The 27,446-nt window shown below is 35.5% G+C and overlaps 1 protein-coding gene across 11 annotated transcripts in view; it reads left to right on the forward strand.

Moving 5' to 3' along the window:
• The window catches only part of nbeaa (neurobeachin a), a 147,097-nt gene that overhangs the window by 41,016 nt on the left and 78,635 nt on the right, over positions 1-27,446 (forward strand). For all 11 annotated transcript variants that reach the window (XM_059539867.1, XM_059539861.1, XM_059539865.1 and 8 more), the window contains exons 2-6: positions 19,088-19,319; positions 23,592-23,692; positions 24,106-24,201; positions 25,413-25,534; positions 27,245-27,371. In XM_059539867.1, the coding sequence (XP_059395850.1) occupies positions 19,088-19,319; positions 23,592-23,692; positions 24,106-24,201; positions 25,413-25,534; positions 27,245-27,371 (678 nt within the window). The remainder of the gene's footprint in view (positions 1-19,087; positions 19,320-23,591; positions 23,693-24,105; positions 24,202-25,412; positions 25,535-27,244; positions 27,372-27,446) is intronic.

Below are 27,446 nucleotides of genomic sequence, written 5' to 3' on the forward strand. Positions count from 1 at the left end.
CTTCTGTAAAACTTGTGTTTTTGAGCTTTAAAGTTGTTTAAATCTCTCTCTCTATATATATATATATATTTTTTTTACACTCATAATTTGTACATCTTTTTGGCTATAGTGTATTACAGAAATAGTGAGTACATTTACGAATTGGTGCCATTAGCATTGTTTGACAAATATTTGCACTCTAAATCCAGTCATTTCAATAGGAATCCATACATGCAGGAAATTTGTTTCGGGGTGAAAAATTGCCCAATGTAGATTTCACAACTAGTTCAAGTTGGTCACAGGAATTCAGCACATTGACAGAAAGCTGCTTGGTTTCAAAGTGACTTCACTGTGAGCTTCATAGATCGTTTCACTATTGGCAATGAACAGTAGACCTTTTTTGCTTGTGAAATTTTGCATCCTGAATAAATCCAGCTGTATTTTATAATAAATGCTTGCAGGCTCATATGCAGCTTTCTCTGGAACTGAATACTGCAGTCTCACAAACACACATTTCTATTGGGGATTCCTCTCTCTGTCTTTCCTTCTCAGTGATTTCCTCTTGTCCCCTGCTGATACATTACTGCGGTATTCAGCGATCAGGAAGGACATTCTTTCCTCTTATCTGAGAAACATTGACACAGCACCAGCAGCGGCAGAAGCATTGTATGATTGTTTACTTCTAGGCCTTCTCTTTTTTAACTACACAGCAGATGAAGGTGCAGGGCAGACACTCACAAAGCCTCAAAAGCAGAGTGTTAGATAGTGAGGTAATTAACCTTGATGTTGGGGCGCAATCTACTTGAGGTTTGAGGCGAGTACGGTTTCTATTACTTTGAAAACAAACTAACAGGGGAATAACAAGGATGGGCTTGCCTGCTGAGTTTTGGCAGCTTTCCCTCTTTTGGTCTGGGTACAATGTTTTGTTTTTAGTTCATCTTCAACTAGGTTTTTACACTTTCTGAATTTGTATGATTTGCATTATCCTGCACATAACTTGCCACCATGTAAAATAGAAAACCTTGACCGCTAATGAAGTTAGATGTGTGGGATTTTTTAAGTTATACTTTAATATTGATGTGCTTAGGATTAGGGAGTAAAAAAAACAAATTGTCATGAAATACCCATTTCTAAATCTGTATGCCATTTTTCTTCTGTGAAAGACAAAAGCAACCCAAACAGCATTCTGCCCCTTTTGACTTTCCTTTTGTCAAATAAATAAATATATAAATACTTTAAAGGAACACTCCACCGTTTTTTGAAATAGGGCTTATTCACATTATTTCCTACATTTAGATAGGTGGGCAAATGCATTTTTGTGTCAGTGCATGCATTGTTTTAGTTTGACTGGGTCGGCGTTAGCTTAGCTTAGCACAATGAATGGAATCCTTTGTTGCCAGCTAGCATGGCCTGAGTAAAAGTGATCAAAAAAATTTAAAAAACCCACCTAATTACTTCTTGTGGCCTGCATATTCACAACGAGTACAAATAGCGATCCAGATTAACACTAGGCGATTTCCTAGGCAGATATTGACTTGGGACTATATTATGGGGAAGCACAGGCGAAGCACTGCTGCTTAGGCGAAGCACTGCTACTTCGGGGCAGAGATATCACGCAACACATGAAATCCCACGAATTCCGTCAACATAGCGGCGTGCAACGCGTCAAAAAAACAGAAGAAGAAGAACATACCGGCGTGACCTGCACCGAGTGTCTTCGCTTTTGGATGATTTATTTTGAGAAGTTACAGCAAACATGGTTATTACCTGCATAGCAAAAGGTTGTGAGAACAAGCAAAGGACATACACGAATGTAATGTTTCACAGAATTCCATCTAATGTGGAACTGAGAAATAAACGGCTAGCAGCTCTGGAGATCTGTAGTTCAACGCCTCTCAACAAAATAAAGCAGTATCGTGTTTGCGAAGAACATTTTGCACCAGAGGACTACTTTGAAAAAATGGAATATGGGTCCAGAAAGACGGTACTACGTCTGAAAGATACGGCCGTCCCATCTATTTTCAAAGCACAGGAAGAACAAAGTGCACATGTAAGGTGTCTTTTATTTCTCTTCCTATATAACCTATATTGCCTGTGAAAACATCAACTCTATGTGAATACAGGTATAATATGGGTCGATCTATACATGGGTCATGATTAAAATAATCACTTACTCTGTGGACAGCTGTCCATTTGGTCCATTCGGCGTGGGGCGTTTTTTCCAGTTCACTTTGTCACACCGGAAAAAAAAAACGAGTACTGCAGAATGGATCAGCGCCATGAACTCCTCTGTAGATGTGACACAACTTCGGGCACGCTCATCTTGATCTGACGTGTTGAGCCTGGTCATCAATGGCAAAAACATGTCCCACTCTCTACAGCACAGACTCTATTTCCGTCAGCATAGATTGGCATATTCCCCCACATTCACACCACCAGTTCATATTGGCTCTCATCCTCACGTCCTCAGGCTGTTGAGCGATCGCAACCTCCTCCTCCTGTCGTTCTATTTCCAAAGCACGCAGCTTGTCTTCTGTAAACTCTGGTTCAAATAGGTATGGTTCTGGTTCTTGACTGTCTGAGAAGTCACCCTCTTCGTCTCTCTAAAAATCAGCCATGTTCATCGCCATTCGTGTACTGTAAGGAAAATAGCCAGGCAGCTACTATTCACGCCAGTATGTTGACGGAAGTCGTGGGATTTCATGTGTTGCATGATATCTCTGCACCGAAGTAGCAGTGCTTCGCCTAAGCAGCAGTGCTTCGCCTGTGCTTCCCCATAATATAGTCCCAAGTCAGTATCTGCCTAGGAAATCGCCTAGTGTTAATCTGGATCGCTATTTGTACTCGTTGTGAATACGCAGGCCACAAGAAGTAAATAGGTGGGTTTTTTTATTTTTTTTTATCACTTTTACTCAGGCCATGCTAGCTGGCAACAAAGGATTCCATTCATTGTGCTAAGCTAAGCTAACGCCGACCCAGTCAAACTAAAACAATGCATGCACTGACACAAAAATGCATTTGCCCACCTATCTAAATGTAGGAAATAATGTGAATAAGCCCTATTTAAAAAAACGGTGGAGTGTTCCTTTAAAAAACACATTCTTCAGAATATATTCCTAAAAATTTTTTAATGCACTGGGGCAAGGTTATTATCATTATCTAAATCTAAAATGATTAAAAACATTAACTCTTTCCCCGCCAGCATTTTTGTAAAAAAAATTGCCAGCCACCACCAGTGATTTTGATGATTTTCACTTAAATTTGATGGCCTTCAGTATATTTTGCTGTATGAATATTTGAATATGCAATGCACCAAAATAAAGATCAGAGTCTCTACTTTTAAACAGCTTTGTTCTAGCTTAAAGCATTCTTTTTTTATCAACACATGAATATAGGTAGGTTTCATAAAAATATATAGTTTTGAGCAAAAAGGTGAGAACTTTTTTTTTTAATGATTTTTTTTTTTTATCAAAAACTACATCTGGATAATATTCAGTACAATTATCAAAGCATAAATCCAGTAAATCACTTCTATCAACACCTCCAAAGCTTGCACAAACATATACTACTTCCTGGATCAACATTTTACTCCGTAACTTTATGCAGTTTTCATTTATATGCTGCCTATTGCTGATGATCACATTATTTTTAAAATGCATCTGTTTACATTAGAGATTGCTCGTTTCTCCGTCCTGTTCACATGTGTTTTTGTTCGGGAGGTTTTGTACTCGTTCAGAAGAGGTTTAATAGCGCCCCCCAAGTGTATTACAGTGTAAACACGAAAAGCCATAAAAACTCGTCTTTGGCGGGGAAGCGTTGTCTTCTAAAAGAGGAGATAGCTCGTCAATGGCGGGGAAAGAGTTAAGTCAATTGAAATGAAGCAAAAAATAAAAATACAAATGTTAGATGAAAATCTTAACCTAAACTAAACAAAAATGTAAATGCTGCCTTGTCAACTATTTAAAATGTTAAAAGCTAAAAGACTAAAATTACCGCCTGAAAATTAAAACTTAAACTAAAATAAGTCTAAATCTGACAAAAGCAGATTTAAATCTAAAAATGACAAGCACATAACAAAATTACTAAAAACTATAAATAATACTAAAATTATACAGGTTTGTAACCATGAGGTGAGTAAATGATTAAGTAACCTTAAATATTTTCATCAGTAATACGTAAGTCATGATTACTCCCCTAAAAACAGAAATATTGTACCTGATTGGTCATTTCCAGGTTTGTTTGTGAATGAAGGATGCTAAGTCCTAGATTTAGCTGCCCACTCTCTTTCACTCACATGATGACGATGATCAACTGTGGCATATTGATTGACTGCGGCTATACTTGAAAGCGAAGCAGAAAGGGTGCAAGGACTGCATTTCCCAGGGCGCTTTGAGAGCGAGTAAATGACCAGATGGTCATCCAGACAGGATGCGGTTTCTGCTGCTCATGAAAACCTAATCACTGATAACAAAGACACTCTCTGCCTTTCTCATTGATCAGAGTGTTTGTGTCTGTGTGCATGTGTGTGTTGTTGACCTGACAGCAGGAGATTGGCTTCTCTGTTTGTCCTCGGCCTCTGATGGCTTGTGGGTGTTGACACTCTGCATCTGCAGGAGGTGCCAAGGGACCAAACGGAGAGCCAGGGAATGGTTCAGACAGAAATACGCCATCTCCCCCCTGACAGGCCAAGAGGTTATCTGTTGGGCTGGGCAGCTGTAAAGAGCACAAAGAGATGGATTGCACTGGCATAGAAGGGAACAGAGGTCTTACTGGAAGATATGGCGAGGAACGTATGATCAGGCAGGCAAACAGAGTTAGTCACAACACTACAAACACACGCACAAAAAAGAACAGGAAATTAGGTTATGTATCACTAACCATGAATTATCTGCTCTCATGCGTGTGTCCTACATGGCAGTTTTCAGAGATTGATGACAAATGATTGAGCCATATGTAGTGAGACTCAGAAATTTCAATAATACTAGGCAAAAAAAAACAATTTGTAGAGTTGAATCATTATCCAAACAGTGACGTTTAATTAGTTTTGACTGTGCCAATGTCTATTTTAAACATAAGTAACAACAAGTAAACATGTCAGCTAGGGCTGGGTGACAATATCAATTTGTCAATTTCTCAAGTGTACATTTTTATGAACTGGTATTGATTCTTGAAACCCAATATTGATCTTTTAGTCTTCACTGTTTTCTAGTGAACAGAAAACAAAACTGTGCTAAACATTATAGTGTGCTTGCCATTCAATAATCACAATAATCTTTGTGCTTTGTCACTTTTGTTAAGAACCAAAGTTTTTCAACCATAGAAAGACACCAATTGAATGGCTTGTAAACAATGCCATGTATCGTTACATTTACTCAGGAAAGAACATTCAATGTCCAAAAATATAAACAAGAAAAATAACCCTAGAGAGAAGAATTTTTCTCTCTCTCTCTCTCTCTCTCTCTCTCTCTCTCTCTCTATATATATATATATATATATATATATATATATATATATATATATATATATTCCCTATATTACATATTAATTGTAGTTTTACTTAACCTTTTTTTAAATGTGTTTTTGAATAAATCTGTCATGAAAATATATTTTTTTCACAGCCACTATTTAAATGTTTGTATTCCAACAAGGTATTGTTGTATAAAGATAATTATGGCATAAAAAAAAGTTGAAATAATTTGATTAAAGAAAATTGCCTTATTTTTTTTTATTTTTTTATTTTTTTCTGTGTATTTATAAAAAAAAAAAAATCCAGTCCATCACTAGCCATATGGTACTGTATCTTGGCCTTCTTGTCATCCTTTAACCCCTAGTCTGTCTGAGCGCCGTCTGCTCTGACCATGTAGTCCTTTTTTTCCAATTTATACAGAAAAGCCAGTTGTTTAGCAGTGCCCTTGCAGCCACTCACAACACCTATTCTTATGTCTTTTTAATGACAACTCTCTAATTTTCTTGAAGAAAAAAAATGTTTGTCTAGTCTCAGTGCAGACCTGAAACACCAATAAAAACCTTGATGTGCACTATAGTTGGACCAAAACCAAATAAAGTCAGTGTTATGCATCTGAAGGACTTTATCATTACCCCTGTCTGGTTTTCCTCCTCCTCCTGCTCTACGGCTCTGAAAAGCTCTTCTCCTCTGGCGTTAAGTGTTTAATCTGTGATCTCATGTCTTGATTCAGCCTGAACAGCACAATGGGTGCAAATTACCCCAGGCAAACGAATACGTAATTAGCCCACTCTGCCTTGACACTCAGCTGCTCGGGCCTTTGAAGGCCTAGATTAAAAATGCAGCACTTCAATGGGCCTTTGTCCCATCCACAGGCTAATGCTTGCTAATGGCTAACCAGCCGTATGCTGGTGTCCTCTCACTTCTGACCGTTGCATGCCAGCTTGAATGCACACACTTACTGGATCACTTGAACTGAGTTAATACAACAGGTATTCACAGATTTTGGAAAAAGCTAAGACATTGTAATCAAGGCTTACTACATTATAGTTTTACATACAGTACAGGTTTTTGGTTTGTTTTTGTTTACAGATTTTTTGACTCTAAATTTTTTTTACAAATATTTTATTTGTATTTTATGTATGTAACTTAGTTTTAATTTAATTCAATTTTGTGTTTGGGTGTTTGTTTTGTGCTTTTATTTAGTGTTTTTTTTTTCTTGTTTGTTTCTTTTTTTAAGTATTCAGTATAATTATTTTTTTGTTGTTTTGCTCACAGATTTACTGCCTCTAAAAACTTTTATTTGTAATGATTATTTTGCATTTCATTATTTTTGTTTGCGTTTAAGGTTTTTCAAGGTTGTTTTTTTGTATTTTTACTTTCTACTTTATTTTTTAAGTTTTTGTTTTCTTTTTTACATTGTATTTAATATTAATATGTATCTATACAATGTTTATTTGTAAAATTTATTTTGTTGTTTTTTGCTTAGTTTACATGTTTTCCTCTAAATAAGTATTTCATATGTATTTTCCATTTTGTTTGTTTTAATTTCTTAATTTATTTGTTCTTTTTTTTTAGTTTACATGTTCTTCGTCTCTACAAGTATTAAAAGTTTATTTTCCATTTGATTATTTTATGGTTGTAGTTTTTTGTTTTGTTAACAGGTTCTTTGTCTCTAATTTACTTTAAACGTTAATTTTATATTTGGTTATTTTAATGTTTTTTGAGTCGTTTTTAAAGTTTTGTTGTAATTTTGTTTTGTTCACTAGTTCTTTATCTTTCAGTAACTACTTTTTTTGTTGTTATCAATACCTTCATGGAAATCTTGATGATTTTGCCGCTACACTTCAGATGTCCCAAGTTCGAGTCCCGGACCTTTTATTTATATTTATATTTTATATAAATAAACTTTTATATTTATTTATTTATTTTTACTCTTAAGCATTCTTGAATGTGAGAGGGAGGGCCATTGAAATGCATGGAGCATATGACTCTTTCCCATTTGTCTGTTGTCCCTCATTGTCATTCGTGGTGCTTCTACAGGAAGTAAGTCTCTAGACAAGCATGTTTGTTTAATATTAAAGCTGTCACTCCACTGACAGCTGTCCTCTCAGCATGGCATTTCTTGTTTACACACAAATTCTGTATTCCTCCCTCTCTGATGATTTATTAACGTTTAAGTTTATTCATTCAGAATGCCTCATTAAATCACCTTCCTCTGGCATCTTTTTATCTCTCAAGTCCTCCGTCCTGCTGAGCCGAAATTACATATTCTTTCCGCAGAGTGCATCCTACTGACTCCAAGTCACCGTTTTCAGTCCGTTTTCAATACTCTTCTCATTCCCTAAAGCTGTATGTGCCACCTATCAGGAAAAGCCTTTGAGAATTTACACTTAAAGCCTAACCCAGAGGAATGGATTGATGACCTTTGTGGCACGCTGTGATAAAGAGAGCCTGACCTGGTGAGACGGTGCCATGGCAGGGAAGCCACAATCTCGAACAGCGCATTATATAAAATAATGAATGCATTCTGCAAGTGGCAAAGAGGGAGAGAGTGTAAAACCAAAAGATCTGCACTGCACAACAGATGGTAAGGCTGCAGTAATCCTTCTAAGATCTCAAGTGCAAGCAATTGAAAACGCAATGAGAAAACTGAGTCTGAAAGTGAGTGGCCTACTGAAGGATATCTCTCAGCCACAGCGCAAGTAAACAAACTCAGATAAGACCTCCAGACTAACAGAAGAAAGCTCACTCTGATCTGTAATGTCTACAACCTCATTATTTTTGCTTTTCCTACTTTAAGAATATTTGTTGGAGCTTACGCCTCGGCTGGAGCCACCAAATGAAAAATTGTAATTTAAGAATATTAATGTGAGGATTACAGTATCTTTCTGAGATTAGACAGTCCCTTGGTTTACCATGATGACATAAATGTGACAAATCGTATTATTAAGTAATAAATGTTTTTATAAAGAGATAGCTCACCTAAAAATGACAATTCTGTCAATGTTTACTGACCCTCATGTTATTTTTGGCCATTAACTGAAGGTCAGTGAGGTTCAGTGTTATGAATTTTACAGTGTGGAAAAAAAACAGTTGAAACAATCTTCAAAATATCTTTTTTCGTGTTCTGCAGTGAAAAAAAAATGCAGGTTTGAAACGCAAGTAAATGATTTGGATTTTTGAACGAACTACTCTTTTTAACTGAAATAAAATGCTCTCATTTGAGCGATTATGTATTTGAGCAGTTATGTAAGAACCAGGGTTATTATAGTTAATTAAATCTAAAACCATAAAAAACTTGAAAATGAAATAAATTTTGCCTGAGATGAAATCAAATATAAAAAAGTTAAACTTATTTTATTTCTGCTACACATTAATTTAGTGTAACTTCATCTACTAAACTGAAGTAAAAATTAACAAAAGCACACACACACACACACATATAGTATATAAATAGCAAGACAACAAAATGAATATGTAAAAATAAAGACTAATTAACTACATTTATTAAATATTACCAATATTATAAAAAAAATATAACAGTATCTCAGTGATACTAAAATAGCGCAGAGTAAATTCAGAAATGACCTAAACGAATGTCAGAGGTATCGTTTTCTCAGTAAGGTCACAGAATCCCCATCCTTGTTCAGTCTAACGGCTGGAGACTGCAGCGTTCCAGCGACTACGCCGACGCAGAACTTCGTGCCAAACCCTGGAGAAGCCCGTGCCAATTGCCTCTTTTGGCTCAGGCCTTTGTGAGAGGATTGCTAGGCTAGCAAGTGCATAATTACTTGCTCAGTGGTCTGTTGGAACAGGTTTCCTCACACCTTCAGTCCCTTGCACCAAATGAAGTATCTTTTCTGAGTCTGGCGGTAAATTAAACTCCAGGAGTCATCGGGATGCAATACACTTACATGACTACCTGTTCCATTTTTTCCTTGTCAGAGATTCTTAATTACTGCATTTAAAGATGTTCAGTTGTAATTATGGAATATTAAGAATATAAATATTAGGATTTGATTGCATGCTTAGTCTCATGTTCTGGTCCCTAGATATGGCTTGGATCCTTCCAATGTAAATTTGACTGGGTTGAGTTATATGATGAAATTTGTCTCTAATTTTGAGCGAGTGTAATAGTGAGGCTTGCCTTATGCACTCGAGGGAAGCATGGTGCTGTTAGCTCTGTGAACATCATTCACTGTCAGAAGAAAGCAGAGTGTGCTCAACAGCCTGGCCAACTGTGAAGTGAGGCTGTCCCTGCCAGTGCCGCGGGCAGTTTATGCCTCTCTTCCACAGACCGCATTGCTAATTGCAGCGGTTGTGTTGTGCTGGGTGTGAGCTGGGACAGTCCTGCCTCAAGAAAGCAGATGGCTGTACTCATAGTGTCCGTAAGAATTGCAAATCTCTTAAAGCATTCATAGCAGGCAAGAGAGAGTTACACAATAAAGTTCGAAGCAATGCCATAATTAGGAGCTTCATGCATTCCTCAACAATATATCAGAAGATTCTTATAATCCAATTAGAGTCGGCAGTATGATACTTGCATTTCCTATTTTTTTCTTTACTTACTAGTACTTACTATGCCTAAACTAATGACCTTCCTGTGTACATGGTGTGTCTTTAGAAAAACAGGATTAAAGATTACTACAGCATTACTTTTATTCCCATTTCTGTTTTGAGTCAAATAGGGTTATTGTTTTTTAATGAATTATTTTTTTATTGTATAAAACTGGTTTTAGTATTTAAATAGAAACTCTATTGTTCAAAAGTTAGGAGTTGGTAAGGGCATTGTAAACAGTAACATTGTGAAATATGAATGCAATTTTAAATAACTTTTGAATTGTAACTAACTTTTTATGTTAATGTAATGTTTTAAAAATGTGATGTCAAAGCTGAATGTTCAGGAGACATTACTCTTATATATACTTATTTATTTATTTGTTTATTGTTATCAAAAGTTGAAAACAGTTGTGCTGCTTTTTGTCATACTTTTTCAGGTTTCTTTGATGAATAGAAAGTTCAAAAGAACAGCATTATTTTGAAATAGTTTATCTTTGCCGTCACATTTTGATCAAATTAATGTGTTGAAGAAAAAAAAAAAAAAAAATATATATATATATATATATATATATATATACAGTACAGACCAAAAGTTTGGAAACATTACTATTTTTAATGTTTTTGAAAGAAGTTTCTTCTACTCATCAAGCCTGCATTTATTTGATCAAAAATACAGAAAAAAATGTAATATTGTGATATATTATTACAATTTAAAACAATTGTTTTTAAATGTATTATACTTTAAATTATCATTTATTTCTGTGATGCAAAGCTGAATTTTTAGGATCATTATCACATGATCCTTTAGAAATCATTCTATGATGATTCATTATCAAAGTTGGAAACAGTTCTGCTGCTTAATATTTTTCAGAAAATGTGATACTTTTTTAGGATACTTTGATGAATAAAAAGTAAAAAAAAAAAAAAAAAAAAAAGAAGCTATGTTTTTAAAATATAAATATTTTGTAATAACAATATACACTACTGGTCAGTAATTTGGGGTCAGTAATTTTTTCTTTCTTTCTTTCTTTTAAATAAAATCAATACTTTTATTCAGCAAGGATGTGTTAAATTGATAAAAAGTAATTTTTTTTTAATAAATGCAGTTCTTTTTAACCTTTTATTCATCAAATATATTAGACAGCAGAACTGTTTCCAACACTCATAATAAATCAGAATATTAGAATGATTTCTAAATGATCATGTGATAGACTGGATGTTACATGTGACACTGAAGGCTGGAGTAATGATGCTGAAAATTCAGCTGTGCATCACTGGAATAATTTTTTTAAAGTATATTCAAATAGAAAACTATTATTTTAAGTTGTAATAATATTTCACAATATTACTGTTTTTTCTGTATTTTTGTTCAAAGAAATGCAGGCTTGATGAGCAGAAGAAACTTCTTTCAAAAACATTAAAAATAGTAATGTTTCCAAACTTTTGGTCTGTACTGTATATATATACTTTTTTTTTTTTGGAAGTGAACTCATCGTTTCACACTTTTGTAGTTGGCTTATCCACAAAATATACATTCATGCCTCTAAATTGAGTGGCTTTGTTTTGTGTTATAGATCTTGGCCTTCTTCAGAGAAGAGCAGTTTGAATTGAAAAACAATGCTTGTGTCCCTTATGCTAGGACATACAGCTTTGTGTCAAAAAATAGTGGAGGACAGCTTGGCAATATTTCTTTGTGTACAGAAATCTTCGAAATGTTCTCCCTCTCGTCAGATTGCTCTGTGTTTGCGTCATTTACAGTGTCATGGTTAAACATTCTTGCACTCGCTCAAGACCCACGTAACTCCTACTGCAGATTTCTCCAGTTGTATACAGTGAGTGCTCTGTTTTTGTTCAGTCTTGATCTGTACCTGCTCTATTTTGTTGCTGCCATGTCATATGTATAGCGTGGCTCTCACATTCTCAAAATGGACTTGGATGTCACGGTGGATTTTAGAATAGATGGTTGCCAGGCAACCTGATATGTTAGACTATGCAGCATCAGTAATTGTCAGCCGCTCACAGTTTCCCCTTCCATCATTGTATTTGTCAGCGTGTAATCACAGTGCCTAATTAAAGAGTGTGTCGGTAGTTTTAATACAGCGATTTGAAATGGTCTCATCTTCCTCAGATACACCAGGAGAAATGAAGACGTTGACATATTAGCTCGTAAGGTGTCCCGTGCTCTAATTGGGATCCTCGATGGAAAAGAGAAATTCAATAGGAGGAGAATTAATTCTCACTACCTTAAGGCTTTGGCCTAATTTTGGCTAATGGATTCTGTATGGCTGCGATCGATGCTGGTGAACTGGCCCTGCCTTTGTGTGAATGTGTGGGCAAGCAGAGACTAGTTCACTTTCAAGCGTGTTTTTTTTTTTTTAAATAATTTGTTCTCTACCACATTAAATACAAATGTTCCTCAGAAAGCGTTCCCCAACCTAAAGAAAAATCAATCAATTAATTGATTAACCACCAACCCGGAGACATTCATCTGTCGCTGGCATGTGGTTTACTACATTCATCACATTATCTGTTGAGTAATTTAGTACTTAAGAGCACTTGTGATTTGTTTCATTTGCCCACATTTGTTTTTCAGCTCCTGTGCAAATCACAGTCTCCCCCTTTCATTACTGGGCTTGTGGCCTGTTTCATTTAAAGATGAATTAGCTTGCTCCCGAACACAACTGTCTGTCTGGATAGTAACTGATTATTTGGAGTGGGTGGGAGTAGAGGAACTGGGCCCTGTGGAAAAATAATTTGTTGCTAACTGCTTTAGTGCTGCACGGAGTGTAATCTCTGAACATTGAGTTAGCATGTCATATATTAGCATACAGCTAAAGCTCTGGGGACTGAAAATCAGCCTTTCCCTGTTAGCATTAGCACATCAGGTACATTTTGAAATGACTGTGAGACAGTGTGTTATCTAAAAAATATTAAGAAGTATTATTTTATATATATACATATAATACAAAATAGATACTGTACATATATTTGGTTCAAGAAATGAATGTTTCCATTAAATATATTTCTTTTTTTCTGTCAAATAATTCAGTTTGTCTGCTGTGGTACATATGAAATAAAAATGTTTATTGATATATGTTTATAGTGTATGACTTTTAGCAAGAAAAACATCACAAGTAATTTTTTCCTTATTAATTTCATATTGCATCCCATAGAGGGCCCTATTTTAACGATCTAAACGCAAAATGTAAGTGCACGGCGCAGGTGCACTCAGGGCGTGTCCAGATACACTTTTGCTATTTTACTGTACCACCCGGGCGCATGGTTTTCCCTATTCTCTTAATGAGTAATGGGTGTTTTTTGGGCGTAACGTGCAATAAACCAATCAGAGTCTCATCTTCCATTCCCTTTAAGAGCCAGTTGCGCTCGTGCCATGATGGATTTGCTATTTACACGGCGGAATTTGGCAAGTTCAAAGATAGAACACGTCTCTGAGATGAAACGGATCTGTTTGTGTGCGAGCCTAATTCTGATACATGCGATGACTATCCATTATGACATGTAGGAATTTATTTATATATATATATATATATATATATATATATATATATATATATATATATATATATATATATATATATATATATATATATATATATATTAATTAGCCTACAAAAAATTATTATGCATTGCAATCCTTTAATTTTTTATATTTGGCATGTTTGTGTGCTGCTGTGCGTCCCTGTATTTAATAAGCAGTGTGTACGTGCGTTGTGGACCCGCCTATACTAACATGCTCTTTAAATAACAAAGAAAAAACATTGCGCCAGACTTTAGACCAGGTTTGAGTTGGTCTATGGCGCAGTCTATTTTCAGCTCCTTAAAATAGCAATGCGGCAGCAATGCGCCTGAACACATCTCTTTTTTAGACCAGCACGCCCATGGGCGCATAAATGAGCGCAAATGCATTTGCTAATTAAACCACGTGGCGCTGGACCGGAAAATGCGAACGGCGCTGGACTGAAACTAGCAAACACACTTTCGCTGCGCCTTGCGTCGCATTGCGCCCAGGGCCCAGAGACTTAATATGCAGAAACAATTGTAAAAACAGAAACAACTGTAAATCAGGCATTAATTTCCCCCAATTTCCCTGTTAAAATGCTATGTTAAATTTAATATTTTAATATTATTAAATATTTTTATTTGTTTGTTTTTTATTTATTTATTGTGTTTTATTTTATTTTTCAGTGTGCAAAAGCAACTGTAAGTATACTGTAAGGTCATTTACGTGTATTTTTCCGATACAAATTCTCCTTGCTATGTTTCTCTTTTTTATGCTGTATTTGAGTGCTCATTTTATATATTTATTTTAATGCTGAAGGGTTTTTTGTATTTTATTTTTGATGTTTAATGTGCAGAGACAACTATTCAAGTATTCAAGTTCCTGAAGTCAGTCATTCATAGTTTTTCCCTCAAATATTCCCTGCTGCATTGATCTAATTATTTGAATGTTTCTTTGCTTTATTTCAATTCTGAAGTGCTTGTTTTTTTTTCTTGGGTGCTCTTACATCTAACATTCCTTTCATTGCTTCTTTTATTCCGTTCAGATTTCAGCATCATATTAATGTGTAAACATCTGATAAAACTGCAAATTGAGAGAAACATGTGAAATCATAAATGTCTCAGAGCATCTGCTGCATGACGTTCTAACATCAGACAGGGAATGGCTCGGCGCTGTGTTGCGGATGAGCAAATGTTCTAAAAATTCAATTTTCCAGATAAAATCGACACATTGGTCAAAGATGTGGCCTGGTGTGTAGGGCATCTGGCTCGGATTGTTTCCCGATCCCATCCACCATATCTGCCATGATTAACTTAAACAGATAAAGTCTGTTCCCACTGTAATAAAACATGAGCGAAGTGGTGAGGATATTGTGAGTTAATGTGCTGGAGGCTGTACTGCGCTCTGTCTGATCTCTTTGTTACAGCTCTATGGGATTTAAATCCTGCCATGATTCAAAACTGAAAATAAAAGTCTGAAAGGTTGAAACTAAGTGTTCAAAAACTCAAAATCTTACAAAAAAAGTTTTGCAAGATCGAAAAATAAGATTTGCAAGCTTGCAAAATGTAAAAAAATAAAAATATCTCTGCAAACATTATGTTGTCTTTGAGATTTCCTTCTTCAGAACTACAACATTTTTTTTAACGATGTTTCAAATTTGTCAGTGTTCTCCCACTGTATTAGATTGTTTTCCAGGTTTGAAACCTTGTAAATGGTGATCTGAAAACTGGTGTGCGAATGTGTGAAAAAAAGTTTTGAAACTGAAAACAGAGCTTTGCAGGCTTGCAAAGTGGTAAAAAAAAATTTAATTTCTTCAAACATAATTTTGTTTTTGAGTTTTCCTTCTTCACTTAAAAATAGCCTTTGACACCACTGCCAGTGTTCAAGGGTCAAAAAGAAACACTAGTATTATCCTTGGTCTTTTTGTGTTTGGGCGAGTCTGTTTGATCCCGTAAGCGGCATGTGTAGGAGGTAACCATGTCTATTCTTGTTGTACTGCATCCTTGTGTGAAGAGTATTATGTACAAAATTTTAGTGTTTGGAGTTGAAGACCTTATGTTGGGCTATCTAACTTTGTGAATTTCAACATGCAAAAAAAGGATTTATTTTGTTTCCCTGTTAGAAACCATTTGCGGAAAGCTTGATTATGTTTTTTGTTGTTCACTAAACTGCCCATGATCTCTCTGGGTTTCAAAGGCAATTATTGATGAGTAAACATCTCGTAATTAATCATCTATTCGCTAAAGGCCTCTGGGAGTGATGAACCATGACAAATCAATAGGATTGTCATCCCTGCTGTCCTTCTGTTTGCACTATATGGATAGTAAATAGTTTAATGGAATGATACCATGGAAACACTTGCGAACAAATCCTGTGTCAACCGTCTGAAAAACAGATCGTATCAGCTTAATCCCCTTAACAAGATTTCGCCCATGGCTGATGCCTTTGACGAAAGTAACACATTGATTATTATTATTATTATAAACTACATGTGATGTAAAGGTCCTTGCACACGGAGTGGAACATTTTAGCACAATAAAAAATAAATACAACCTCATGTTGTATCAATCATGTTTACACACTGCATCCGAAAGTGTTGTTCGTCATAAAATTCGGATCAGGATTCATTTTCTCTGTTTTTGCATTGGTAGCATGCATTTTGAGAGGAAAAGATGACGAATTCGACAGATATGAAAAAACACATACAGAAATTTCGGACTCAGTGTGCTAGGACTTTAACCCTCTGGAGACTCCTCGGGAGTCTAAGGGTATTTTTGGGGCCTGGAGAAGTTTTGTCATGCCCTGACATTTGTGCTATTTTCAGTTTCTTATAAATATCTAAATGGGTAAAGTCTAATATCACTGTAATCAGCACAAACTGGGCTATAATAATATGTGAAATGCATGTATGTACATGATTGTATTTTTGAGAAAAAAAATATTATGCGTGGTTAGTGATCAATAAATGTTTATTGTAGAAAATAAGATTGTTAAAAGGATTTCTAAAAGGGTGGTCACACTCCACCTTTCATTCAGTTGACTTCCAATTGTATGCATACAAATGCATCAGATCGGAAACAAAAACTTGTGCGAAAAGTTTCGCATTTCGCTGCGTTCCAACTACATTTTGTACATTCATATGCTACTTGACTAAAATGATATAATGTGTAGTTAATAAATTACACTAACATTAAGCTACCTTTAACCATACCCTAGAGTTGGATAACTCTCCAGCTATAAAATAAACAAGTAAATAATTAAATAAATTAGCATGATAATATCGTGTATTGATGAATTCACAGGCTAACGTTTGGACGATGAAACTATGGAGCAAATCGCCCAACACATTATGAATTAAAGTTAACTATCAAGATTCTGTTACTCCAGAATGACAGTTGTTGACCTAAAGGAGAAAAATAACCTTAGAAGACAGTTTATGCTAATGCCGACGAACCCTGCGGCACTGAGAACACAATTAATGTATTCTGACACGTTTGAACACAGTGACGCATGAAATCAAATTTGCATCGCTAGAAGCATTTACATACTCGCAGAAAAGACTTTATAAGGCTGGTATATAGTCAATAAAAGCAGTGGTGCATCTTACAATCTTGAACTTGATGGTCTAAATCAAAAAAAGACCCCTGCTTTACTCGATAATGGTAAAGTCATGTTTAAGGTCCTCACATGGATAATAGAAATAATCAAGGTGAATGTTCGGTTAAGGTTGGTGGCACGGGGCAATTTCATGAGCTAAGGTTATCGACGGCCCCATTACAAAAGGTTCTAAAGCGCCAGAGCGTTCCCAATCTGACTTTATTAGATGAAGTGTGAAAATCAATAGTTCTCCTGCACCCTTAAGGAAGTTCTGCACCTCGGCTTCACACCGAAATGTAGTTTACAGGAATTTAAGCCTTTATTTTTTTTTAAATCGCCTGTTTATTTACTAAGAGGTTTGGTGTTTGCATGGCTAGGAGCTGGCCAATTCCGAACTCCAAGACCGATGCCGTCGATTATTGTTTGCTGCAGAGCAAGAACAATCTCTGATTGGTTTGTCCGATCCTTACCTCTCCAGTGTGTTGTTTGAGAGATAGAGGGGTATGTAAGTGCGTGTATGCGGTAATTATGTTCTTTCTACCCTGACTTTAAATGACGCTCTCAAATCACAATCATTGTTTTTCAGGCTGAGAGTGCTGCTCTCTACGGAAGCAACCTCAAAAACTTCTCTTTTAATAATTCTCTCTGTATTATTTGTTTCCTTTGCTTTTCTTCCTATTCACTGCACTCTCAAGACTTTTCCAATTGCCTTTTCTGTTCAAATGAATAATGTATTCTCTAATTTCATTCTTTTTTTATGTCCTTTTTACTTTGGTCTGTCCATTTCATCCGCCTTGTGTCTTACATCGATCTCTCCCATACCTATTAAATAAGATGATTGAATAATTCAATTAAATTGTGGTGATTAATGACACTAGCCGGGTTTCCATCCAAAGTTGCAAATTTAACTTATGCGCAAAATTGGAATATCACACAAAACATTTGCGAACAAGCAGCATTTCCATCCAATGAGTGAAAGACAACAAAATCGTCACTTCCTGATAAACTGGCACTATACATCACTAAGAAAAGTGAACTACTGAATATAATAATTTTCCTATATAATAAATTACTTGCACCTCAGAACGAGCAGACGAAACACAATGAATGCATTTATTGCTTTCGGAAGTGGATGCTGCTGTTTGAGAACGCAGTCGTTTAAGAGTTATGGGAAGCAATTAAACAGAAATACTTTGATGACAGATTTTGCTCGGGCACTTTTCCGAATGAATATATAACAACATTTCATATGCTGTGGTATGAGATTGGATCACTGGTTAGTCAGGTCTATAACGCAAAGTCACTTGCCTTTTTTTGATGCGCTTGGAGGATTTTTTTTTCCGCAAAAAGCATTTTCATCTCCCATTATTCGCATGAACCCTTTTTCAAAAACCACCTCGAGTGCAAAAACTTTTTTGCAAATTAAGGCATTTTTATTCAAAATTCAGCATTTCCATCACTCGATTCTGATGCGATACTTTAAAATGTGCATAACAGCAGGGTGATGGAAACCCAGTTCAGTTTTGACTTCGGTAGAGCTGCTTTACAGTTGAAAATAAATTATAATTATAACTGAAATAATTTTATTCCTGTTTGAATTATGTGTCACTGAGGCTGGTTTTCATTTATTACTACTGTATAAAGCTGTTTTCGAGCTGTCTGTATTGTATATAATGCTATTCCCATTCATCCATCCATTTATTTATTTAGTTAGTTAGTTCTTAGCAATTTTACTCTGACTTCAATCTTATTAAACACCTTAATATACAAAAACTTACCATAGTTTATTTCTTATAATTTATCAGCAATATATTTTATATAACAACATATTTTGTATATATTTTGTTTAACCATGGTCTGTATCACCATGATGTGTTTGATTGAAAATATACCGTTCATCAATATAAACCTTTTCCTCAGTAATTTCATTTGTGACTAACACTGGCTCTGTCTTTCTTTCTCAGCTGGTGGGTGGAGAGTTCGACCTGGAGATGAACTTTATCATCCAGGACGCGGAAAGCATCGCCTGCATGGTGGAGCTGCTGGAGCACTGTGACGTCACCTGCCAGGCGGAGATCTGGAGCATGTTCACAGCTATCCTGCGGAAGAGCGTTCGTAACCTACAGACCAGCACCGAGGTGGGGCTCATCCAGCAGGTGCTGCAGAAGATGAGCGCCGTCGACGACATGATTGCAGGTGTGCTCTAAAGTAAAGTGTCACGAGATGATTTCACAGGATCCATGTTTGTTGATTAGGTATTACTAGTCAAATAACAATAAGTTGTAAATTCAAATAAACAATAATAAATAAAAAGAATATCTGGCCAGGGTCCTCAAAAGGTAGGATAACCAGGAATCAGGAACTTTGTACTGGCAACAGTGAATAGTAAAAAAAAATATTATTTATAGTTATTGTTATTATTATTGTTTTTATATTATATTGTATTAGAAGAAGTATTTTTAATAATAACAATAATAATCAACATTTATTTTTAAAACATTAAATAACACAATAATAAATAGTATAATTGTGTAAATGTATTATTATTGTTTTTATTATTAATAATAAACATCATTACTAATATATTATTATAATTAAATAAAAAGTAAATATGCTAATAATAAATATAATAAATATTGCAATACATATCAATTTGTTGTTGTTGTTTTATTATTCATGTTATTTGATTCTTATTTTTATAATAATAATAATAATAAACATCCTTTTATTATTATTAAAAATAAAAAATAAATATTATAATAAATAAAATATTACAGAAGATATATATTATTATAATTTTTTTGTATTAGCAGTACTATTTTTAATATTAATAATAATAATAAAACTAATTTTATTGTTATTAAAGAATATTAAATAGTACAATAATATATAGTATACATATTACAACCAAAAAAAATTATTATTGTATTGTTTTTCAATTTATTGGTTGTATTATTATTATTATTATTATTATTATTATTATTATTAATAAACATTATTTTATATATTATTACTGTTATTATATAGTAAAAATTAAACAGTAAATATTATAATAATAAATAGGGCTGGGTAAAAAAAAATCGATTTTTCGATTAATCGTTTTTTAAAATGTGGTCGATTCAAAATCGATTCTCAAAGTCCACAAATTGATTTTTTTTCCATATTTATTTCCGCAAACATTTGAGATTAACGTTTATCTAATTACTAGTCTTCTCCACAAGATGTCACCCTCTTATTTGCCTTGCGCGATGTTACCAAGGAGCGAGAGGCGAACCTGTCATTCATTCATTCAGAGCTTAAAAAGGTGGTTTCAGGTGGTTTGTCGACGTTGATGCCACCTTCACATAAAAAGTCAGAGGTATGGAAGCATTTGAGATTTCGCAAGCAAGACGATGACTATAGTGTTGTGGACAAGAACAAAACTATTTTGCGTGATTTGTAATGCAGAGGTGAAATACTGTAGTAATACTACAAATCTGCGGAACCATTTGATGAGACATCACCCAGACGTTACAACACCCCTACAGCTGAGCACACAACCGGCACGTCACCTGTAGGAGAAAAAAATACAATCCGTCCCCTCAGTTTATAAACCGTACTCACGAATTCTTAAAACTTTTCCCTCGGTTTAACAAATCATGCACACGGATTAATAAACCGCACCCATGAATTTCCAATCTGTGCGCTCAGATTTAGTAAAACGTACCTTCGGTTTTTGAATCTGTACCCATGAATTCATAATCCGTGCGCAAGCTTTCGCAATCCGTTCCCTCGTATTTGTAACCTGTACTCACAGATTCATAAAGCAAGCTCCTATGTATATTTTATTGAATATGATTATGTGGAATATGCCTACAGCAAACTGTCTTAAGTGATTCTCTATCAAGTGTAGTACGAGGTTGAATACAACGATTTAATAAGAAAGATGTGTATCAAAAACTTGTTTAATTTGTGATAATCTTAGCACTTGATTATTGTATAATAAACCTGGCATTGTGACTGACTCTGGAGTAATTTGTTCCTCTTTTGTAAGTCGTTTTGGATAAAAGTTTCTTATGCATAACCTGTATAATAATACATAATAATGATAAAAATGAAAAGTTATTTTTATTATTTTTATAGGCTAAATAAATGGGTGCACTTAATACAGTAAAAATGTTTGTCATAAAATAATTAATAAATGCTTAATTTTAAAATAACCTTTTACATTTTTGGAAATGTTTGTGTACTATTCTTTCTTAACATGAAGACTTATTTTGGTGATTTTACTATACTAAGCTTCCACTCCCCATGGTTAGATGCACGCTTCGCTGTTAATGTTATTAATAAATAATTAGGCCTAATATGACATTTGCATTCAATTACAGAGCAAGGGAATAACAACATAACCGGCATATTATTTGTTTTGTAGTGCTCTTTACCTTTTTTTTTCTTTTCAGGGAATTTTCTATTCTTATTTTTAGCGTCTATTTTAGGCTTATAAAACTCAGGCAGCGGTGCCTTATCCTACTGCTGATTAATGTAAAATTAATGCTAAAAAGAAGACTATTTTGTGAGTACTGATCATGGTCTCATAGGATACTATGAAAAATAATGTTGAATAAACAGAAATGAATCTGCCGGTGGGAGCGGAGTCACAAATCCGTGAGTTTACAAATGGATTGCGAATACATGGAATTCTAAAACCGAAGGTAAGGTTTACAAAATCTGAGTGCATGGATTGGAAATTCGTGGGTACGGTTTGTTAAACCGAGGGAACAATTCGTGAGCACGGTTTATAAACTGAGGGGACAGATTGCAAAACCGTCGCCACGGACTGATTTTTTTTCTCCTACACGTGACGTGCCGGGCTCCGTAGATTTCAAATGCATTCACAAGCAAAAATCCTCGCAATTCACCTCTTGCACAAAAGATCACTGAATCGATTGCATTTGCATAGAAAATCGAATTGAGAATCGAAATTGAAAATCGAATCGAGAATCGAAATCGAATCGATTTGAGAGCTTGTGAATCGAAATCGAATCGATCTGGAACATCTGAATCAATACCCAGCCCTAATAATAAATAAAAATATTACAGAAGATATCTATTATTATTATTATTATTGCTATTAATGATACACATTATTCTAAAAAATAAAGCATATTTATAATGATAATAATAATAATAATAATTACAGCATATTCTGGTGGTTTTGGTTGTGTGTAAAATAAATGTCTTAAACTCTACCTTTGTCAACCAGTGTGTGGTTTATTATCTGTCAGTTTGTGCGTCACAATTAATAATTAAGTCTTATGTGTGCACTGATTTTAAGTTGATTATTTTCAACAATTCTGCTCCATGTCTTATAGCCAGGGGCGTCGACTGGGGGTAAAACCAGTACTGATTACCAGGGCCCCAAAGGAAGAGAGGGCCCTTGAAAAGTCTGGAATATATTTTATTAACCTGGATATTTCCATGGGCGGGGCCATGGGGGCCCATCAGGACTGCCTATGCATAGGGCCCGGGATCTTGTTAAACGTCCCTGCTTGTAGCGTTTATGCCACATCTTTGTAAAGCCTTTTCATGGTATACAGTCTATGGCTATACTGAGGTACATTTTGTAGCAGTGCAAACACCCAACATTTTGTCCTGGGCCCCCTGATTTCAAGGCACTTTGGTTCTACTGTTTACATCACTGCTTTCAGTTCAAATAATTCAGCCAACTCAAAATCCAATTCACCAAAGAGAAAAGAATCAATAATTTCTGTGCTAATCTTTGTTGTATCACATGCCCGTCCATATGTTCTAATCCTCTATGATTTGGCTCCGTTACGTTTCAGAAAAATAGGTTTCACTGTCTCAACAAAACCGCTCATTGTGCATTCTGTGTCCAATATTTCTGTGTAATTATGATCAGTGGACCATGGCCGTCGTTTATTGCAGGGGTAATGTGTAAAATTGGCTCTGTGAGCGCATTTGGGAGAAAGCTTCTTTAGACAGATTCACATGTTAGAAAATGCCACTGCTAATCAGACAATTAGTTCTCATACGCTTCCAGCTTCTGTCCATTTTTGACCAAATTTCTGGCCTTTGAGTGAATGGCATGTAACTGGGTTATTTTCAAAATCAAATTACAATGATATTACGCCTCGACAAACATCACTACTGAGGGTTGTTATTTTTCTCGAAATTAGATTATTTCATTCGCTTTAAAGAGCTACTAAATTCATAACGCAGATGTTTCGCAAATTAGATCAGTAGACACTTTGACACCGAGTGATTACGGCCAATATATAAATGAATAGACTTGTGTTTTCCATGCGATCTGATGACTTAAGGAGCCTCAGGAGAACATGTGGTAGATAGTGTTCCAGCAGAAAGATAACGATTGGCTTCTTGCCCCAAGTGACATCATCCTCACGAGTCGGCAGTTTTGTGCACCGATAATGCTGAGTCATTTTGTTAACTTCTTTCTGTCTTCCTCAGATCTCTTAGTGGACATGCTGGGGGTCCTGGCCAGCTATAGTATCACAGTGAAGGAACTGAAGCTGTTGTTCAGCATGCTGAGGGGCGACGGAGGCATGTGGGTGAGTTCTCTTGCCCCTTTTCCACCAACTGGATCCCCGTGGTTGTTAAAAACAAGGAGCTACTTTTAATGCTAAAATATGTTTTGGAAGCTGATTAGCTAGACCTCCAAAAGCCCAGCCAATGATCTCCTGTCCACCAGTCCTCCACATGGACGCCTCTGTTTGTGGTCTGCCTGATGGATAGGATATTGATTGGCTCAAGTAGTGGTTGCTTTGTTGGGTCGTTGATAATGGTAACTATTAATCTACTACTAAATCATTTATTTTTGACTCTCATGAACGTATGTATCTTTTTCTCTGTTTTCAATTACTTCTCTCGTTATAATACATTTCCTTTCATCCCTCTCTCTCTCTCACTAATTACAATGTCTTCTCTTAATTGTTCCCTTCCTCTATGTGTCCTGCGCCTATAGCCAAGACACGCCATTAAGCTCCTGTCTGTCCTGAATCAGATGCCTCAGCGGCACGGCCCTGACACCTTCTTCAACTTTCCAGGACGCAGTGCGGCGGTGAGAATCTCCTACACTTTTTACAATAAGACATAGGCCTTATAGGTATGAGAGTCATGTCAGATTTATAGAACACCAATTTAAAAAGAGAGTATTTTAAATATTCTAATTTTTTTCTGAACTTTGTCAGATTAATATGCATTTTTTATATGCGTGAATTTAAGGAAATTAGTGCTTTTATTCAGCAAAGGCTGCATTCAGTTGATGAAAATTGACAGTAAAGATGTTTATAATGTTACAAAAGAGTTATTATATTTCAAATAAATGCTGTTCTTTTGGATTTTCTATTCATAACAGAACATTTTTATTACTTAAGTCGCTAGTGTAAAAAACATTGTATTGGTCAAAATTATCGATTTTTATTTTATGCCAAAAATCATTAGGATATTAAGTAAAGATCATGTTCCATTAAGGTATTTTGTAAATTTCCTACCGTAAATATATAAAAACTTAATGTTTGATTAGTAATATGCATTGCTAAGAGTTAATTTGGACAACTTTAAAGGCGTTTTTCTCGTTATTTAGATTTTTTGCACCCTCAGATTCCAGATTTTCAAATAGTTGTATCTTGGCCAAATTGTGCTTTCAGATGATGTATAAATCTAAGTTTCTGAAAAATGCTTACACTTAAGACTGGTTTTGTGGTCCTGGGTTACAGTAAGAGTGTTTTCTGAAGAATCATGTGATAGTAAAGACAAGAGTAACGATGCTGAAAATTCAGCTTTGCTGTCATATTGAATAAATTACATTTTAAAACATATTAAAATATAAAACAATTGATGAAATAAATGCAGTCTAGCTTTTTCTAAATACATTAAAAGATCCTTAGCAGGCTTATAAAAAAGAGGGGTATCTAAATTATATATTTATTTATACAATATATATATATATATAATAATTCATGTTACTAATACAAGCTTCACATTTCTGCCCTCTACCATCCGCATGGTTTCCTGTAGCCTTTAACTGAAAGTGCATAAATGTTTTTATTTTGTACAAACTGAGAGAATCATTATCTCAAATTATCTGACAGTATCGTCGGCTGTGGTAATCAAAACTATGCCACAAATGCTGTTATTAGAGCACAAATAGTATTTAACCCAGAGTACTTAACCACTGTACCAAGGTCGATTTGTACAAAGTGGTCAGCTGATTATATATCAGCTTATTCTGCAAATTTTCTAATTTCCATGTGTTTTGCCCCCCGGCAGGCCATTGCTTTGCCACCCATTGCTAAGTGGCCTTACCAAAATGGATTCACTCTCAACACATGGTTCCGAATGGACCCACTCAATAATATCAACGTAGACAAGGATAAACCATACTTATACTGGTGAGTATAATGTGTGTGGCACATTAGGATGAGCAGAGGCAATGGTACGGCTTAATGCTGACCAGTCGTCAGTCATTAAAATGTAAATGCCAGGAATGATTTCAGAGCTGAAGCTCTACACCAAGCGACCTAGACCAACACCTGTGAGCCTCAAGCTTCTCAGAGTGGGATGAAAACACTGGAGATCTGTGCATATGAAATATTATATTACCATTTCTGTTTGAAGTGGTAAGTGTCTCTACAGGGCTGGCCCACAAGAAGAGACTGCTAATTTAGGAGTGATGAGCCCTGCCCTATTTTCCAGTTACCAAGGAAAGCCTGCCGTACCAGAGGGCAAACTCACAAAATTCCTAAATGTCATAGGAGATTCTCTAAAGAACCTTTAGTTGTTTTTGAAAATAAACCAGCGTCGTAAACTGGAGATGCCTTGCAGAGTAGCCTTGAGGATCCTTGTTAGTTTTGACCTTTAATTGAATGTCGGTGCTGCACTTTAATGCCATATTCTACACTTCTGTAGCATTTCATTCTTTGGTCTGGGTTTCTTGCCCAAAAACACTCATAATCCCTTTCAAGATACCCCGAAGGACCCACAGTACTTGTGGAGTGCAGTTCCCATTATGCTCGCTGTCAAGAGAACAGATAGGAAGATCTGTTGGTTTACTGTGTTGAAGGTTGCAGACAAGTCCAGCAAAATGAGTTGTTAGTATACATAGATGTAATTTAATTTTACATGCAGATTTCCTGTACCTCAACATGCCACTAACTGTGCCAAGGTCATGAGTTTGATTCCCAGGAAAGAGACATACTGTACATGTGTGACTAGAATACACTGAATAGATTGGCTTTAAGGATTCCCTAAATAATTGCATGTAATATGATTCAAATGAATAAAACGGATTCTTCAAAAGAAATGAATTTGCACACACGTATTGTATCTTCAACATCACTTGTATCACCAGGAGGCCTTTTTGAATATTTGTAACAGCTAATAAAGTATATCCTCCATGTTGGGGTAGAAGCTTTTGCACACTATTGAGGGAGGAGACACTGAATGTACAGATTACCACTTCAGAAGTCTGAGGGCCAGTGACCTCGCTTAAATCAGCATGTAATCCTGTTTCCTGTTTCTGTGTTACCATGGTGAGATCAGCATAGAATTATGTAGCCGTGTAGGCACAGAGCGAGAGAAACAGCTCCGCTTTGAGGCCCGACTGATAGCCAGTCACCTTATCGACAGCAGCCGGCGCTCCCAGCAATCTCTGCTGCCAATGACTCACTCAGCCATGTTTGTTTTCCCGCCAAGAAAAAAGCCTGACATTCTCCCTCCATATTTTCACTGAGTTCTCACATCTGACTATAAGAGTTCAGTTCATTTTTTTTTTTTTTTGCGGAAAACATGTTGAAATCAGATTGTTCTGTAGCATGGCCAGAATAACAATATTTTTGAGTTGATCAATAAAGTTGGGCAAATAGAAGATAAAAAGAAGATCGGAATTAAAATATGGGGTGGTTTTTGTTGATTCATATTGAAAAAAAAAAACCTGTGGAGTGGGCGAACTTCCATTAAAAATGTGGAAATAGCATTTCATATCAAAAATTTCTGCCTTATTTTGCCATTTATTTGCCTCCTTTCTTTCCTTCTTTCTTTCTTTGTTTTTTTTTTTTTTTTTTTTCATAAAGTCAGTTTTTTCTCTTTTGTTTGTCCCCTAGTTTCCGAACCAGCAAAGGGATTGGCTACTCAGCACACTTTGTGGGGAACTGTTTAATCGTGACATCACTAAAGTCAAAGGGGAAAGGCTTTCAACACTGTGTGAAATACGACTTCCAGCCTAGGAAGGTGAGTTTTGACCTGTCCACACACACAAGTAGTACATTGGAGGGTGGAACAGTGTTAAAGGGGTCATATGACATT

The sequence above is a fragment of the Carassius carassius genome, chromosome 45 (genome assembly GCF_963082965.1).
Source record: "Carassius carassius chromosome 45, fCarCar2.1, whole genome shotgun sequence".
Classification (NCBI taxonomy): domain Eukaryota; kingdom Metazoa; phylum Chordata; class Actinopteri; order Cypriniformes; family Cyprinidae; genus Carassius; species Carassius carassius.